At 41.3% G+C, this 18,767-nt stretch overlaps 1 protein-coding gene across 6 annotated transcripts in view; it reads left to right on the top strand.

Annotated features, from left to right (window-relative positions):
• Positions 1-18,767, top strand: part of erc1b (ELKS/RAB6-interacting/CAST family member 1b) — a 213,808-nt gene that overhangs the window by 169,180 nt on the left and 25,861 nt on the right. For all 6 annotated transcript variants that reach the window (XM_077235008.1, XM_077235007.1, XM_077235006.1 and 3 more), the window contains one exon: positions 7,595-7,693. In XM_077235008.1, the coding sequence (XP_077091123.1) occupies positions 7,595-7,693 (99 nt within the window). The remainder of the gene's footprint in view (positions 1-7,594; positions 7,694-18,767) is intronic.

Genomic DNA, 18,767 nt, shown 5'->3' with positions numbered 1-18,767 from the left:
TCTTCTGTCCTGTCAAAATGACGACCTGGGATTATTCTCCTCTTACCTCAGTTCCTTGCCAGTTACACACAATTGTGTTGATAAAATCTTGATGATTTCTAAAGCTTTACTCATTGTTTTTCTGGTGTGATTACTGGTATTTGCTAAGCCAAGCATCACTATTACTATTGCTCACAGTTATTGATTAAAACCAGTCTCTAACCCTAAGTATTAAACTATGGTTATTAGGCATCCTGCATATTTGTGCTACAGACACGAATGTTAACTCGATGTGCTGCTACTTTTACTTTTTTAGCTATCAGGTTTAAAAAATTTGCTTCACAGGTAATTTGACAACTATAAAAAATATGTTTTCATGCTTTTACAGTTAATTCGCATTCGTGTTTTACAGTAAATAGGGCAACTGACATTTTTAAGCGTCCTGGTCCTCCACAACCACTCGTTTTCTTCAAATATTTTGATATTCAAATGTCTTGTTTGTACATTTTCCATACTTCCCTTCTTACTACTGTATATATGGCATGAGAGAGAGAAAGTACTGTTCTTTCTGTGGCTAACACCAGCTTTCTAATTCTAACTCAGCAAAGAAGTCTGTTTGCTTCCCTCTGGGCTCCCAGAACAGAGAGACCATTCTGTTTTCTCCCAATTCCCAGTTATCGGCTCTGTTCGATTTTAATCCCAGGCCTCTGAAACTGGAAGCACTACCACTCGCATTCATGTAGAATCCTTTCTGTCATGCTTGTCCAAGGAGCTTATCTCAGAGACTGTTATTCATGCAGGGATCTGGGACTGTATTTTTGTGTTATCTTTGCTTTTGATGTCTTGGCCTCTTTAGTGACTTCTGAGACTTAGTAATTACTTTTAATGGTTTGAAAAAAGACCATGACAGAGCACTAAACTCTTTCTTCTTGACTATTTGTGACTTACTTTTCGTTCTAAAACGCATTATTCTGTTGTTCATTGTTCATAGGGCTAAAGGGCAGCAACATCAAAGTGCACAAAAACCAAAGTAAGGTTCAGAAGTTAACAGTGGAAATCTTATATTAGTGCTTTATCCTGTAAATATCTGTCCTTTTATTGGAATTTTCCTGTGGCTAATAAATTGAATTTAATAATTTTGTTTTATTTACGAGATGTAAATAAAAACACCAACATTATCTGACACTATAAACATTAGACCGTAGTAGTAAAAGTAATGTAAAAAAGTGAAAATAAAAGTAGTGAAAATATTATATTTATTTTTGATATTTATCAAGCTACAATTTCAAATGGAGTCTTCCTTATTATACATAATAATTGTACTACTAATATTTTAATGTGTGTTATTTCTACCTGTTTTGTGGTGTTTGTTTGTAGAAGGTGGAAATTTTGTACAGGAAATAGGATTCAAGTTTCTGTTCCAGTTTTTTGGATAGGCATTACTGGCATGCATATTATTGGGAATCATTTCCTAGTGTTAATTGCAGGGGTTTTTAACACATACCTGTTGAGCTGTGATGCTTGTGTGGGAAATGTGAGTTTGAATTCAACTTCATTTGACATGCTTGTTGTCAAAAATACACTCGCTGTACAACAGTCGGAACACTAAGGTGGAAAGAGGTTTGGTGTACCTGTGGCAAACATGTTTTACATTAGTGTGTGTGTGTGTGTGTGTGTGTGTGTGTGTGTGTGTGTGTGTGTGTGTGTGTGTGTGTGTGTGTGTGTGTGTGTGTGTGTGTGTGTGTGTGTGTGTGTGTGTGTGTGTGTGTGTGTGTGTGTGTGTGTGTGTGGTCTCTTACACACCTGAGTTAAAACCCATTTAGAGGTGACCTGGAGAAAACAAGGGAGCTTGGGCTCCTATTGTTAACAGAGGGGCTTTAATAAAACATTACTTTTCCAGAGTTCATGTTGAACTCACACACACTTTAGTTTACTTGCAAAGTAAAAGATCACCATTCATGCCATGTATGTCTATCTACAGTAGGTTAATCTCACGGTGGACATATCTTTGTCATATTTCACACCAAAATCACTTGACAAAAATAAGGAATATATTGGAATAAGTTGAACATTAAAATACTATTTATTTATTTACCTCAATGCTGCTTTCTTTTTTTTTTCGACAAGCTTCATGATATCTACTTGATCATTCACTGGTGCTAGCATGCATATTCGGTTGTCCTTTCCCTTTTCTCATGATCACTCTAGTACACAGCTAAGTATGCATTAATCTGTTTTTTACAATCATAACTAAGTGTAATAAAAAGTTTAGGAATTGTGCGTTCAAAAGAGGATGATTTGAAGTTCTAAACACTGCCCCAATTATTACACAATATTTTAAATACAGTCATTATGTTTTTATTTTGATTGTATTATGTGACACACTTGACATGTGAGCAATTGAAAACCCTGAACTCTCTGAGTCAAAGTCTCCTGCTCTTCCCACTGAGCTGTCTATGTGTTTAAGCTACTGCTTTCCATTCTAAGGAAACCTTGATGTGTGAAACTTTTGATTTTCAACTAAGAATTACCTTTAACATGGAGATGTCATATATCTAGGCGTTTGGTCTTTTTTCAGCATTATTTTTTGCTGTGAACACACAATACAATGCATTGTTTATGTCTTAAAATAAAGCTAAATATGGCAAGGCATGGAAAGGTGGGATGGAGAGGAAGTAGATTGAGGTCGTGAACTCCAGAGGTCACGGGATGCCGTGGAGGAGTCACTTCACTCTGGAGGTGTAGGAAAGGCTCTCGTTATGTCGTTTCACTTCCGTGACCCCAATTATGAGCTTGACAAAAAGGCCTTTGATATCTCACTGAATCCAGAGCGATGACTGAGAATCGTGAGACAGCGCTTTTTTAGTGTTAAATTTTTCTCCATTTTTTGGCAGCTCATCAGCATTTTTGAGTCGCAATGGATGGGGATGGGGGGTGGAAGGGGTGAGAGAAATGATAATGGCAGAGCAGTAGAATAATTGTGAAAATGATTAGATTAAGTGAGCAAATGAGCTCTCCAGTTGGGACGGAAACCAAAGAATTGAGGTCAGCATTCCTGACAATTATCATGAGAGAGAGAGAGAGAGAGAGAGAGAGAGAGAGAGAAATCCAAACAAGCAATCAAGGTATGTAGTGAAAAAAACATGGAAATGCTAAGACGGATAAGGGAAGTAGAAAGTACAGGAAAGTGTGGCACTTAGAAGCATTCCAGCTTTGTGCTTTTAGATGTTTTGTTCTGGTGGCAGTAACTTGTTCTGGTGGCAGGGCTCAGTGTGCGTCCCCCATCCGCTCAGCTTTATCAAGTCCATATCATTGCCTGTAGCTGAAGGAATTTTGAGGAAAGTGAGGTCTTGGAACAAGGGGGAAAGTAGAGATGCAGAGCCCCAAGTGCTGGATTCCTGAACCCCGAACACACAAGCCTTCCTTTGCCATAAGCCACTCAGACAGGGATCTGGTTTCATGGTAAATTTTATTACACATGGATGTAAGGGGCTCCTACAATTAGGGAGGGCTTCTTAACAGGGTCTCGCTTATCCGTCTGCTTGTTAGCCTGCTAGCTTGAACATTTCGTTCTCCCATTTTATGTTCCTTCCCAACCTCCCCTTTCTGCCCCGTGCCCAGTCTCTTCCATTCCAATTCAACCTCTCTAACTCTATCCCATTTCTCTACCAACATCTCTCCTCTCTTCCAGCTCTGGCCACCTTTTCTTTCTTCTTTGCTTTATGGCTCACATATGAGCTGTTAAGTTAGGAGTGTTCCTCCCTGTTCTGTAGCCATCTGGGATCGGCTCTTCAGAACCCCTCTGGCCCTTTGAGGAGATCCGGTTTCCATGAACGCTCACCCTCACCTCCCTCTTTCCTCACGTACATACACAAACACCTCCCTATGGACCCCCTCGACATCTCTGAGATTCCTCTCTCCTTGCCTTCCATTGTCCGTGTTTTTGAAGGAACGTCTGTGGATTGTGTGAAGATTGGATGTTCTGCCAAAGTAAATCCAGGAGGTTTAGTGGTTCCTACAAATGTAGGGTACATGATGTCATTGGCTAGATCATGGACAAGGGTCAAAGGCCACACATGGACATTTGTAGCAATTTGTCTCTTCTCTCTAGTTCTCCCCTCCGGAGCGAGTTTTATCTCCTGGTGGAGGGCCTCTTCCGCTTGGAGAGTGGCAACTGTATAACACCCCTCACCTGTTTTCAAAACAAAGATGTGAGCTTGAACGTTTTTGAAAATCATCTCTGTGTTTTCATTCTTAGTAAATTAGAGGAGGTCAGCCTTAAGGGGAGGTGGAGGGAACTCTGTATAGTGATGTTTAAGTAACTCTGGCATGTTTTTAGGAAAATTATGGCAGATTTGCAGTATTGCCTCATATATCATTTTATTAACCCTGGGAAGGTTCCTCAGTTTGACTGAATGAAAAATGATACACTTTTTTTTCTTACTGCGGGACCCAAACGTTTTGAAGAATTTTCTTGCTGCTGTCAAGCTTAAAACAGCACCACAAAAGTTGTTCAAAAGTCCTTTTCACCATATTACAAGTCTCCTGAAATAATTCAATAACTTTGTTTGAGAAAAAAACTAATTGAATGGCATAGTTGGAAAAAAAATTTATCCACCCTCAAGTTGTTGCAATCTTGCATTACTTTCTTTTGCAACACAAAAGAGGATGGGGGCGGTGCTCCAATGTTGTTTTGGACCCCATTGACTTGTATTCTGCAAAAGAAAGAAAGTCATACAGGTTTAGAATACCATAAGGGTGAGTAAATGTTTTAGGTGAACTGTTCCTTTACACTTGAATCAGTCACAATGTCAGAAACAAGATTGTCCCCCAGTGCACATATACACACACTTGTTCGATTGTACAGACCTATGAGCAAAGATTTCCCCAGTGCAGTTCAATAAACATTTTATGAGTCCCTGCGCCCCACTAAACTCGGTTGGTATCGAAAACCACTTCTCTCGTGAGCCAGCAAATAAGCAAATACCTCCTCCTCCTTTCTCTAGTTCTCGCTTTTACTTTGCAAATGAGTTTCTCTCTCCAGTGGGCATAGTCATCTGTAGGTGCTCTGTAGCCCAAAACCCTGAAATTTAAGGCAAAATGTTTGTTTTTAATGATTATTTTTTTAGTACGTTGTTTCTTTCCGATTTCTTTCAGGAGAGGAAATGAACGATGCATGTTCATGCTGGGAAAGCCATGTACGCCTAATGTTAGCGACGTTGGCTGAATAATTTTACCCTCTCTATCTCGATAATTTCTTTGCTTGTATGTAGGTCTGTACCAGGATTTACATGCTAAAAGCGGAGAGCTTAAGCCTGACTTTCCGAACCCTCGCCCGAATCCTTCGCACTAACCCACTGAGCATGTGGAACAAATTGTCTCAAATGGGGTATTTTCCTCCTCGTGAGGTAGTGACAGTTGATCTAAAATGTAGCGTTTTTTTTTTTTTTTTTTTTTCGGGCTATAATGGCTTCCCCTCTCAGCGTCTCGGCCTCCGGCCTTCTCGTTCATGTAGACTGCTGCCTTCTGCGAAAAATTGAGAGGTTGTTGAGTACAGAGTGTCTGAGAGCTGCTCAGGTTGTTTGTTCAACATTTTTATTTAACCTCTGACTAAGTGGCTTGTTAACAGGTATAGAACGAGTCGTGCCTACACAAGAACTACTACTCATCGTGCCTTGTGGGTATCTTTTTACTGCGTGTTTCCGGACCTATAGGAGCACAGAAGAATGTTTTTTTAAAGAATGTTAAAACTGTTTTTTGTCTATTTATTTAGTAAATTTGGTCCAAAGTAACATTGTACCCCTTAGACTTTAAAAAAAAACAGGCATTATTTACAAATATCTTCTTTTTTGTTCCACATAAAGTAATACAGGTTTGGAACAACAAGAGGGGGAATAAATGATGACACAATTTTTATTTTGGGTGAACTGTCCCTATAAGACACTTTTTCTCATCCAGGTCACTTGCGTTGACATAATTCTGAACCAGACGTTCACACATGGCTGCCCGGTGGTCGGTTAACGTTTTGTTTATTACTGTAACCGAGGAGGAGGATGGGAGAGAAAAACTGGGGGTGCAGGAGATGTAGGGAAGAGGGTGAGAAAACCAAACAGAAGGAGCCCAACCATCACATTCTGGTCAGGGAGCAGCCGGGAAACAAGCTGAAGAATCCGTAAGGGCAGGGTGTGGGTCCACTCTCATTCGAATGTAATGTCTTATTGATACATTTCATCGCTTATTCTCGTTGCCGTGTGGTGGTAAGTCAGTTGTGATGGTCGGCTTGCCAAAAGTAATCATGTGCATTTTTCCTTATTTCTGCAATACATTTATTTAACAAAAACTGGGGATGATGCCCGATAAGACTTGACTACATTAACCCCAACTTAGTTTGGGTGTAGTTCATTTGTCATAATTTACATACCCTCATTTTGTTCCCAATGTTTATTTCTAATGTAAGACACCAGTGAAATTTTGAAAATGTTCAAAATGCTCTTTTGCATTCGATGGAAGTAATATTGAGACCATTTCAACCACATAGCAATGTGTTAAAAACCATTTTGAAAACCCTAGCATCTGCATAGCGGTTTAAAAAACCGACTCTGAAAAGTGATAAAAGTGATCCAAACAACTTGCGTGCTAAATTGCAAGTGTTTTGAAGCCATGTGTTTGACAGATTTGTGGGGGTAAGTGACCAAAAATTCACTGAAAATCTTGCCCTATGTCCCCAAATGTCATTCACATTTGCATATATTCGGTTGTGACAAGATGTGTCATGCCAGGTTTGACATCAATGATGAAGTTGGTTGGTGCATGTCTCGTAACCACGTGTAACTCTCCGAATTTGAATATACGTAAGTTCAAATGAAATTACAAAGCTACAGCAGAGAGTAAATGAGAGTTTTAATTATTGGCAAACTTTTTAATTGGTAAATTGTAATGTAAAAAAAAAGAGAAATACAAACTTTAAAGGCATTTTCTGTTAATGTTTCTGTCCACATGAGTTCCACAGCTCAATGTGTCAGAGCCTGGGCGCTCAGCCTCATCTCCAATAAATTAGTGCATTTCTAATCTAAGAAGTGAGCAGACATGGAAACCTTGGGGCGCTTGTTAAAACTGTACTTGGTTTGAGCAAGTTGAGGCTTGAATCTCTCCTGTATCAAGCAGGGAGGTGAGTATGCTGTGCGTATGTGTTTATATTTGAGAGAAACTGGTGTTTTGTTCTCTATTCTCTACATCTCGGATCTTCTCTCACTGTCTCTGTTATTGCTTTTTCACACCCTTCTCCTCTGGGTTTAAAAGATCTCCGTAACTCGCTTTTTTCCTCCTTACTCAAATCCATTCCAGCTGAAGCTTGCGTGAATACTCTGTGATCCCCCTCTCGCTGTAGGGCTCGAAGTAATACTCTGTCTATCAAAAGGAATATCAGAATCACTTCTTATAATGCTTGTAATTGAATTCATACAGATAAAATTTCCACTCTTAACAGCATGAGCTGAGATGGAGATTTGATAACTCAAGCCCCAAGACTACCAGGCTTAGAGTCAGAACGGGCTCATTTCAAAATATGTACGTGTGTGTTTTGGCAGTAGTTAACTATGAGCTTTATCTTTTACAGACACAGAACCGCATGAAGTTAATGGCTGATAACTACGAGGATGACCACCTCAAGGCCTCCAAATCTGACCAGACCAATCATAAACCCTCTCCAGATCAGGTGAGCCAATCAGAGCGTTAATTTTTCGAGTGCACCTTAGAGATCCACTTTCTTTCTTTATCCTTTACTACTACAATTAAGTTTACTAAGGTAATTGTCACTTTTAGTATTGATCATACTTGGGGTATGTGATTATATGTTTAAATGATTTTTTATTATTATTATTTTCAATTTTTTATTATGAATGTTAAAAATATGTATTTCTCAAAGTCAGTCTCTCTCTCTCTCTCTCTCTCTCTCTCTCTCTCTCTCTCTCTCTCTCTCTCTCTCTCGCTCTCTCTCTCTCTCTCTCTCTCTCTCTCTCTCTCTCTCTCTCTCTCTCTCTCTCTCTCTCTGACTCACTTACTCACTCACTCACTCACTGATATCGAATTTCTCCCTGAAGGCCCTATCCTGATTTATAAAAAGTCAATTATAACCAAACAAAAACAACAGGAAATTACACATTTCATATTTAATAAGGCACTGCATCCTCAGCTCCAATTTGTGTATTATTTCATATTGGGTCACCAAAAAAAAGCTGAAGTTTTCTCATTCATGAATGTGCGGGCACACACATCCCTGAGTGTTTTTCTTGGAAGAGTTCAGTCACACAGGATGATTCTGGAAGATTTAACTGGCTTTGTTCTTTGTTGCTTTAAAACGTTGAATTCCTTTCGCCTTAAGCCTCTCTCCTCTGGATGGCTGTCCAACAGGAATTAGTTCATAAGGAGAGAAAGAGGAAAGAATTGACATGATAAAGGATGAATAGAGAGTGAAATTCAAAGAGAAAGGACAGCCTGTTGCATTCTTCAGTCCCAGCTCTCCCAGGAAGCACAAATCCTACTGGTTGTTATGACATGACTTGATGTGCTAAACGCAGTGTGTCATACCTGTCCATGGACTCCTGAAATAATCTAGTTCAAGTGCTACATCCTAATTCACATGCTGAAAGAAACCCATCAATCAACAACTCTCCGCCCAGGCCCTCATCACAACACAACACGGTATTCCCAACCGTGTGCGTGTGTGCTGTAGGAGCCCATTGGAACTACGTCTACACACATATACACACTCAATCTCCCACGCACACACAGAAATTTGCTATAAAGCTATCCCAGGGTCTCTCCCCCATTACAAACCCTTTTCATTGTCTTTCCCAATTGCCAAGAAAACACTTAGCTCACATTTTCCTGTGATCTTCATTTCTCACTTACATCTTTCCAACTCAAATAAGAACACCCTCACACATCAACACCTGAGCCCATTCCAAACCTCCCCGATCGCACTGTTATCACCTAAACATGCCGACTGCAGAGCTGGGACCGACAGGGACCTCAGACAACATTCATTGCAGGTATTTTCCACAGCCATCCAGGACAGATGGGGTAGAGGCCATGTGTGTTACTCATTCTGAGCTCATACTGCTATGGTTTCAATTCCTGTTAGAGCATAGCTGCCTTTTTTTGGGAGGAAGGGGTGGGGGTGGGGGGCAGTTGCATTTAATGCTGTTTCACTTCAGTTAAATGGCTAACTAATCACCCTTAACCCTCTATTGAGAGATGGAGAAATGAATGGCAAAGTGGCGTCTCAATCTTATAGATGACATTCATTCAGCATTTTTTCACAACGTGCAAAATAGTGTAGACTCTATGCTGATCCTCACTGAGTGTTTGACAAAGGGCATGCATTTTCAATGCAATACATGACCTGCTCTCACCCACTAATAACTTCTTTCTTTAATCCCATGCTGCCTTGGATTAAACCTGCACTCATTTTCCACCAATAGGACGATGAGGAGGGCATTTGGGCATAGCCAATCATGTGCCCTCTCCCAGCCATTTTGTTCAGAAGGGTGAGAAATGTATAAATGGGGAATGATGCTCTTCTTCTGTATTTCATCATGTGTTAACTGTCTTTGAGTGTGCTTTTTGTTCTTCACTTTCCAGTTCATCCTTTAATTTCTTATTTCCCTGGCTTATTGTTTTCATGTTTTGTGATTTCATTGTCCGTTTTTTTGTCTTCCTTATTTTGAGTTGTTGTTTTTTTTCCTCAAAAATTGTTGTGCATTCTTTTCCACACAGTTCTAAATCAGTCTTTTTCAACTTGTTGGCCACAACCTAAAAATTGGTCATAGCCTAGGTCTGTTCTGATTTGTTCCTGAGCTTTATTTTTAAATGTATTCTTGCAGAAGGTTTATTTATTTATTTATTATTAAATGCATTTTTCTTGGTGTTCAGGACCAAATACGAACAAACCTGGGTGTTGTTTTGACAAAATTTGCATATTTGTTATCTATTGCTATGTTAATAAATGTACAAATTGTCAGGCCACTGCAGTTAAAGGTAATATATAGTATTTAAATGTTCGATTTTTTAGGACATTTTAGCTTTGAATGATAAACCGTTTTGGTCCTATGACGGGTCACCACTTCTAATATCCTGAAAAAGTCCTGAAACAAAACCAGTTAAGAAGCACTGCTTTATATAGAGCTTTTATGAATAAATCAATGTAGCTTAAGCCTTTTAAATTGATTTTTATAAATGACTTGAGCAGCTATTGAACTGGCATATACTTTCCCATCCCTTGTCGAACATCTATTCAGGATTTATGTCACGCGGACAGTTGAATTCTTCCCTCCACCTTTATTATTTTACACACACAGGCAAGGAACAAATCGACCCGTCTGTCTTTTGACTGCTGTGGTCTTTTCCTGTCTTTTCCCTCCAAAAAAACAACAACATTCTCATATTTGCCTCCACACTGACAGCTTTGATGGATGGTTTTGAGGAAACAGATAGACCGTAGAATACATATGATCTGCACATGTTTAATCAATAGGACATATGCGCAACCGTTCACGCTCTCCCATCAGAGCCGTTGCCCTATGCCCGTGGTGATACTAAATGCCATGTGGCATTTTGACTAATTAATTTGCAGGTTGCTCCCTGTCGATGCAGCCTGCAGATAACGTGTCCATTGCATGAACAGTCGCATGCGTTAAAGCGCATATACTGCGAGTGTAATTAGGCGTAGCAGAGCGCTGGAGAACAGAGTGGAATTGTGTGAGCTGTGAGCCGAGTGTCTCGACAGTGTGAAGGGAGGTTTTTAATCTGAACAGCTGCCCACATACACTGTGTCCTATTTTCAGGCAACTAATGGGCCCCTTTCGCTAATGTTTTTCCTCGTTCACAGTTCTTAATATATGAACCCCTAAGCTGTTCGCCCAACATTTTGAGGAAGAATTCAGATCATCCACTACAACCACTGTGCCAAACCTACATGTAACCGTAACATTAAAGTTGCTCTTTGTGTATCATATGACCATGTAAAACTTGTAATGGCATTTAGCAGGGCAGATCAAGACCCCCAGGCCCCTGAATGTATTAAAGCTCACATAAAGGGCAGCCGTGTTCTCTGAACCGTGTTCTCGGGGTAGGGGGAACAGCAGTCGTACGTACAAGTGCATGATTAGAGGGTAATAATCTCAACATGACTCTGATCTCCTTCATGTTGAATTGTGGGTGGTCGAGGGCTATTTAATTGCTCAGCATTTGGCACGATAACCCACCGCAACCCTGAAATCGCTGTCGGCTATGATGAAATGCAGTCCGTTTTAATCTGACTGTGTGGTGCATCACTAGGTGTATTTACAGATGCTTTCTGGCCCTTAACTCTGTTTTGTGGTGTTGTTCTTTAGGAATTCACATTTTCTCCTGTGGCTGGCTGTTTTTTGTTGATAATTGATGCATGTCTGCTTTTCTTGTCCTCTTCCATCATCCCAGTGTCATTGTGTGATGATGCGTATGGTTTTTCGGAGTTCTGGAAATTAACCCCCAAGAGTGACTTCCAGTTATGCTAACAGAATATTTGTAAGCTCTGCCTTGAGTTTGTTTTCAATTTTAGCCTACACCTCTGCAAGAAGTGGGGAAAGCATGATGTCCACCACAAACTTGACTGTATCATTTCATTGTCTGTGCAACTGTAAGAACCAGACCCAGATGGGAGATGTCCTTGTAAGCGAAAAAGTTGTCAAACAGTTGTTTCCATCCTTCCAAAACAGGTCAATCCACCACTTTTCCCCCCTGGGTACATCTTCCTCCCTAATTTTTACATCTCTCCCTCTTTGTTTTGTCACAAAGGTTGTGTCCAACTCGCGTACACCATGATGCCAGAGTGGGTGTTAGCATGCAGAGCAGAAAAGTAATGAAGATTCCATTGTTGTCACCTCTATTTGACGACCTGAGACATTACTAACCGTTTGGACGGTGCAATTCCATGGAAAACTGTGAAACAGAGTTTGGCAATCACTCACATATTCCAGGGGTCAGTGGGTACCCGTCCCGCTGGAGCAACGAAGGTGTAACCTCTTCTGAACCCATCCCATGAGCACAACCACCCACCATTTGCCCACATTATTAAAACGGTCCTGCCCCTCAATAAGAGAACAGAGACCTTGTTGCTGCCTTGGATTTTTTTCTTCTTTCGGTTCAAAAATGGCTCAGTGGTCAGAGGAGGAAAATTTCAACAGCTCTGTTTTAGTCATTAATATGAACCCAAAATGCATGTTTGCTTTCTTATTTGCCTTTTGTACTTGCATTGTTTATTCCAGCTTGACTTTTTTCTTTCTGTCAGTTCCAGCTGACTCCAGTCCAAATATTTATAATTAGATTAAAATGGGAAACATGTGGCGGCGAGGGAAGTTGCAGGGGGTCATTGTTGAAACCTTCCCACCTCCATATGATTTCAATATAAAACTGGCCTCTGGCTCCATGCGCCTGGTGCAGACAGGAGGGTAGACAGTGGTGGGGCCCTCGCTCAGTCTGGGGGACTTCACTTGGCAGAGCGCAAACTTGGGGTTTCTGCGGAGCCCCTGAACTATGCTGCCCTACTTCCTGTACCATGAAACTGAGATCTACATCCCTGGAACAGAAGAGAGTCACTGTACCCCAAATGGCTCAATCAGTCACTCTCCGAGTGGAATCACTTCTCCGTTTGTCAGAGTAAGAGCATGCCATAGGAAATGAGGAAATAGGGTGTCATTGGAAACATACCCTAGCTCCTTGCAAGGGGTCAGAGGTCGTTTGACGGATGGTCGTTGCTCACAAAGCCTCTGGAGAAGCCAGTAGAGTGAAATGACTCGTAGCCAATCAAGCGTGCGACAGATTTCAACCAGTTGGTCCCAGCAGCACGTATGCGGCGGGTTTTATCTGACCCCGTAATCGGAGCCCCTTGCTCGGCTTGATGAGAGACCGATGACTGCCCTTGAAGACGAGATGAATGGCTGTAGTTCTGCACCGGCTACATTTGAATCGGCCAATCGGAAGAGTGTTAAGATGGCAGCATCTAAGTGTTGAGATGATGTCATGAAGGATGAGCTCACCTATAAGAGCTCATATAGGAGTGTGTTGAATCTCTCCTCTGTCAAGGCTTTTGGCTGAACGTTCTCCGCTGGATCCTGAGAGAGACTCTGCTTAGCATCAACCGGATAGGCGATGACTTCCCCCACCACCTCTTTTTTTCACGGAGTATGTCAATATATGTATTTTCCTGAGAGGAATTCTAAGCTGGCTCGGATTGAGATGGTACGTGTTTGGGGAGGTTAAGTTCACCAGTCATGTCAGAAGTTATCTCAACATGTTCAGTTTCTCACGATTTCCAGTCCAGCTATATATAGTCCTGAATTTTGAAATCTGTCTGCCTTGTGGCACAACTTTTGCTCCTTTTTGAAGATATGAAGGTGCCACTTTTGATGTACTCTGTTGCCCTCTCTCCCTTTTTCTTAATGTTCCCTCTCTTCTCCCTCTCTCTCAGGCATAACTTTGCTTTTTTGGGCAGTTTTGTCTGCCCAGTCTTGCTTCACTGCCTAACTGTCCTGCTTTTTAAGGCCTCAGCAAACCACACGTCTTGGCCTGTTCTCCCAGGATGCATCACTCAAGAAAAATAAATTTTAATGCTGCATCCATGTTTCTGGTTTCCCTCTTGGAACTAGGCAATTCAAGGACATACTGGCCTGCTGGGTTCTGCTTGCCTGGTCTATGTCAGAGGGTAAACTGGGAAAATAGACTTAAGATGTCAGTCGAACCACAGCATTTCTAATGAATGCTGAATGATGAAAAAAAAATATATATATTTTTGCCCCAACATTGCATCAGTTCTCCCCCCAGAGTTTTGAAATTGATTTTAGGCTGTCATTAATTGGTGAGTTCTGGCGATGATAAAAGAAAAAAAAAAGTATGGATTTCTGTTGTTGACCTCAGAATTACCAAATGACTGTGAACAATCCTATCAAAACAAATAATTGCATGACTCCTCCCTCCTCAAACTTGCTGAACCCAGCATAGCCACAATTTCTGCGCAAGCTGCTGAAACAGTAAAGTTCGAGGCTCATTGTGGTGGGGATTATGTGGTTGGAAATTTTTGGCCCCCTGGTCCAGTGCGCGTTTCTGGATGTGTTAATGTTCCTTGTTGCGCCGATCGGCTTCCCTCTCCAGGTTAGGAGGGGAAAGTGCTAGTAATATTATTTACTGATAAAGCAATTGTCTGAGCATTTACCACTCCAGTGAAACAATGAAAGAAATGGTTATTGCAGGGAGATTGTTTACCATGTTAACCATGCTCATCTGGAAATACATGGCATCTGGAACTGGTGCTGTATTTGTTATGTGATATTTCCCTGGGATTTATCACTGGAAACGTGTTGATGTGTTCACTTCCAGATTGTTCTTGTTTTTACTAGGGGTGCTTAGACATGTTGCGTCCTAATCTCCGCCAGCTAAATGTTAGCTTCATCCTGCTAATAAACTCCCTCCGGCATGTCAATAGGCCTTAATTCTTTCCAGAGCTGTGGATGGGGGGCCTGAAGCAGGTTGAGCCCTCTGGCCCCCCTGCGGCCGCCGCTGGTCTGATTTAAGGCTGATAGGAAAGAGCTGGCTCAGATTCTGCACCCTGCCTAAGCTGTCCAACAACCACCTTAAATCTCTCAGTTCATTTAGCACTTAACCAGCCGTGGATAGAATGAGCGCTGGAGACCGGACGCGTGGAAACTGCATCGTTGCTCTCTCTCCTTGTATTTCTTCCTCCTTTGCTGCTGCTTCATCTTTGTCTCTTCCCCCACATAATCCTTGGTTCAGTCTGTTTCCGTTTACCTTGCTCTCCAATTAAGCCTAAAATCGAGGGCCTAGAACTACCTCTATTATCAGTCAATAAAAAGGGAAGCCTGCCATGTGTGGTTCACACTTAAGAGGTGTTACAGGTTAAAATAAGACGCATATGTGTAGAGATATCTCACCGAATTAGGACACAAGTGCACGTGTGAACCACATAAATATAAAAAGTGTGAAGATGCCATACTGTGATTTCTTTCGTAACAAAAAACTATTGATATTATAATGTGAACAATTTAGCTTTGATTCGTCACAGATTTTTTAAAGTATTTTATTTTTTAGTGTTTTTTATTTAAAGTAGACAATAAGGTAATGGTTCATGGTAATATTTAAAACGTAATTATTTAGTATAAAACATTTACCCATTTAAAAAAATACTAAACAATGTCTTCTAATATAATATAATATATAATTGTATTAAATTCAAATTTAAAGGTACACTGTGTTCTCTCATCTAGCGGTGAAATTGTATTTTGCATTCTAACGAATAGTGCTCTCTAGCGCCTCGCTTTTTCAAATGCGTGTTGCAACTACTGTAGCCGTTATGTACCAAGAAGCTATCACAACTTGTCTTCCAATATCACTTCATTGAGGTTTGTTGTAACGAGAAGTTACCTTTTGAGAAGAAAGTTGCAACTTCAGTGTCCCTTTCAAAGTCTTTCTCCTTAATTAGCTCTTTCCACCTGGGAAAACTATCCCGATATTTATCCTCGCTTTTTTAATTCGCCGGTCATGTTTTCTTTTAAATTAAATTTTTCGCTTTTTTGGCAGCGAGGATTCCTTCTCCTCTGGCTCGGCAAAAGTATGATCCTGCATTATGTAGTAAGTACCGTACAGTGCAGCCTTTCAAATTTGCCGGGACAGTGACAAGCACCATTTCAGCTGGTTTCAGTCATGTGATGCTGGCTCTGAATGAAAACGTGTTGTGGAAAAGCGTTGAGGTAGGCTACTGCTTTTTGTCCCTCTCTGCTATTATAGTTTTTCTAAATGGCGGAACGACATGGAAGCCTCCTTGGACTTACCCATCCAATGTAAATAATGGTAAGAAATTCTTTGCTTACGAGGATAAGTCAGATCAGTATAATTTTACACCAATAAGGACATATTAATGAATAAAGACATTGATTTTAGCAAATAAAATACTTAAAAACTACACAGTGTACCTTTAATTAATTATGATATATACCATTACCAATATGAAAGATTATTCCTGTCTCTGAGGACCAGGTGTGATAGCAGAGGATTGTGTATTTCATACATTTCAGTCTGTTAGAGCCATCTCTACCAGCTCTGCACCCTTGAACCCACCAAGAGCCCCATTCTCAGCCTCTCTGTTTCCTCTGCACCCTGTCTTTACATGCGTAGCGGAGTAAGTCTTCTGGTGTTGAGTGCTACACAGGGGAAACACTTTGACCTCAGGATGTGGTTCTCCTTAGATCTCTCCATCCACAGCTGTTCTCAAAACTTTTTTTTGGCCTCTTGTGGAGCACTGACAGCAACACGAGAGCTATCTTAAAAGTTAGGGCTGTTTGTGCAACAAAGTCAATTATAATACCTGGAGCAAGTTATCTGTTAGCATTCCCGTTTGTCATAATGGCAGTTGCTACGCTATCCAGGCAAAGGAGAGAAGTTGGCAAAAAAACAACAAACAACTAAAATAATACAAATAGCTGAAAGCTTTTAAGACCTCAGATGAAGGATGCCATTAAAAGAAACAGACTCAAGTCAAAGGTCTTCCGTGCATCATAAGGTTAAACTTAAATGTGACACGTTTATAGTGTTGATTTAAATCTTCCGTTCATGATTTTCTGAGCTCCCTCTTGTTATGTTCAGAAATGGCTTTAAGTCATTAACTCGTCTGGTTTGCCCTCACAGTGGGGTAGATGTTCTGGAGCTTTGCTACATGTTCACCCCTTCCTCTGCTTTCTCTTCTACACACCCAGTTAATGATGCCCCTCAACCTCAGTTTGAAGAGGTCAGGACCTTCTTTCACCCAAACACCCCTCACCTTCAGGGTGACGACCCCCATGGTCACTCCTCCCACCTCATGGAGTGAAACTACAACCCACACGACAGCATTACTTCCCTTTTCCTGAGGCTAATTTCTTCTTGGCAGTTTTTAAGTCTTTTTTTGCTCATTACGGCTGTGGATATACACACACACGCACAAATACACAATGAATGGAATGCTGTCCCTAGACTGCAGCCTTCATGGTCTGTTTAAATGGCGCTATGATAGTGACACTGGGAGTTACTTGGTGTAAAAATTCCCTCCGTCTTTCTCCAGAGTCAACAGTAACCTGCCCTGGCTTTTTGTCCTTCATTCCCCCACCCCATGCATGGGCATTGCTTGGGCTTTGACTGAGTGAGAGCTTTGGCATGGAAGTCAACAGTCATAAACCCCCCCACCGGTATAAATCTAATGGCATTTATATAAAAACCTGCGTAAATTGGTGACGAGGCACTAAGTTCATAAAAAGCTGCAGCAACAGAATCTTGACATGCATAAATCTTGCATCTCTTAAAACATGAGTGCTGTTGGAATTTTGTACCATGCGAGAGAGAAAAAGTCATTGTAGGACCTTTTTGGTAACCAACTTCAATCTAAAAAATATGTGCGTGTGTTACATAATTTTAAATCTAATTACATTTTTGGTTTTCTTATTAGTTAACTAGTATTGTTATTGATTAGAAAATCTGTGAACTAATAATCGATTGACAGCACAAATAAACAAATATGTATTTGTTTGCAAATATATATATATTTATATATATTTGTGTTAAATTCTTGAGTGTGTGATGGAGGCAAGCCAAGTGATTATTCTGTAATGCTTAAGCAAATTATGGAATTATAAGACTGTGGTTTGTGTGTGTGTGTGCGCGTGTGCGTGTACGCAGGGGTCTACCTAGATATATTGAGAGTTGTGGATGGAGGTAGTGCGGTCAGTCGCTTATGAAATGACAGTATGGAAAGACAGACCAACTCACCTGCTCTTAATCTGCCATCCGAATCTGCTCTCCGCGCTCGGATTACATATGTTTCTGTCTGTGCTCTTTGGGGAGGTATGCGTGCATGTCTTCGCCCCCTTACCCTTTATTTGATGGTCATTATTCTCTCATGTCAGTATTTTTTTGCATGCCGTGGAGGTGATTTGTCTCTTTCTTGAAAAGCACTTTACGACGCCAGGCCCACCGGCCTTGTCAGTGTCTTGCAGGTTTGAAGCTTTGCAGTCCCTCCTTATCTTTATCCCCTTAACACTCATGGACGCGTAGCGCAGTGAGACTGAAAGAGGATAGCCCAATAAAACTCTCAGCCACGGGAAAGGATGTGCGCCAGGGCCCGGCTACTGTGAGAGAGGCTTGTGATCTGCAGATCCTCCCCCACCAGGAGCGAGCTGTTCCGAGCTGGGCTTCGAGGCCGCGTCAGGGGCTTCCTGTGCCGCCGGGCCTCCGGAGTCTTTGAGGAAGGAGCCAGTGGCTCGTCTCTGATGGACCGCCTGACTGACAGCATTGATCCAGTCTCCTGCCTCTCAGTGTGGATATCGAATGGCACCCGATGAGCTGATAGGTGATAAATGAGAGTGGGAGAATGTGAAGGAGGCCGGTCATTGTTGAGGGGTCGGACTTCTCTTTCCCCCTGGTCTTTCTGAGGAGGGGTTCTCGAGCTATCAGAGTGCCAGGTAGGAGTAGAAATGCAACACACCACAGCATCTGGTGAAGACAGCTTCTTTTAGAGGAGACGTAATGAAAGAGAGCAGATGGACAGATTCCTCTGTGAACCTTTTCCAAAATCTTTTGGCTGGGAATGGAGTGTGAGGTTCAAGAAGGTGATGTTTGTAGCTGAGGTGATCAATGTTGCAAAGAGCAAGAGAACGGCCAAGGGTCTTTGTGGTCAACACCCCCAATCTATTGGTATTTTTGTCCTTATA

Source organism: Siphateles boraxobius, unplaced genomic scaffold, assembly GCF_051911475.1.
Source record: "Siphateles boraxobius isolate OS27281-9 unplaced genomic scaffold, OSU_SipBor_1 19, whole genome shotgun sequence".
Lineage (NCBI taxonomy): Eukaryota > Metazoa > Chordata > Actinopteri > Cypriniformes > Leuciscidae > Siphateles > Siphateles boraxobius.
This window is presented reverse-complemented; position numbering and strand designations above follow the sequence as displayed.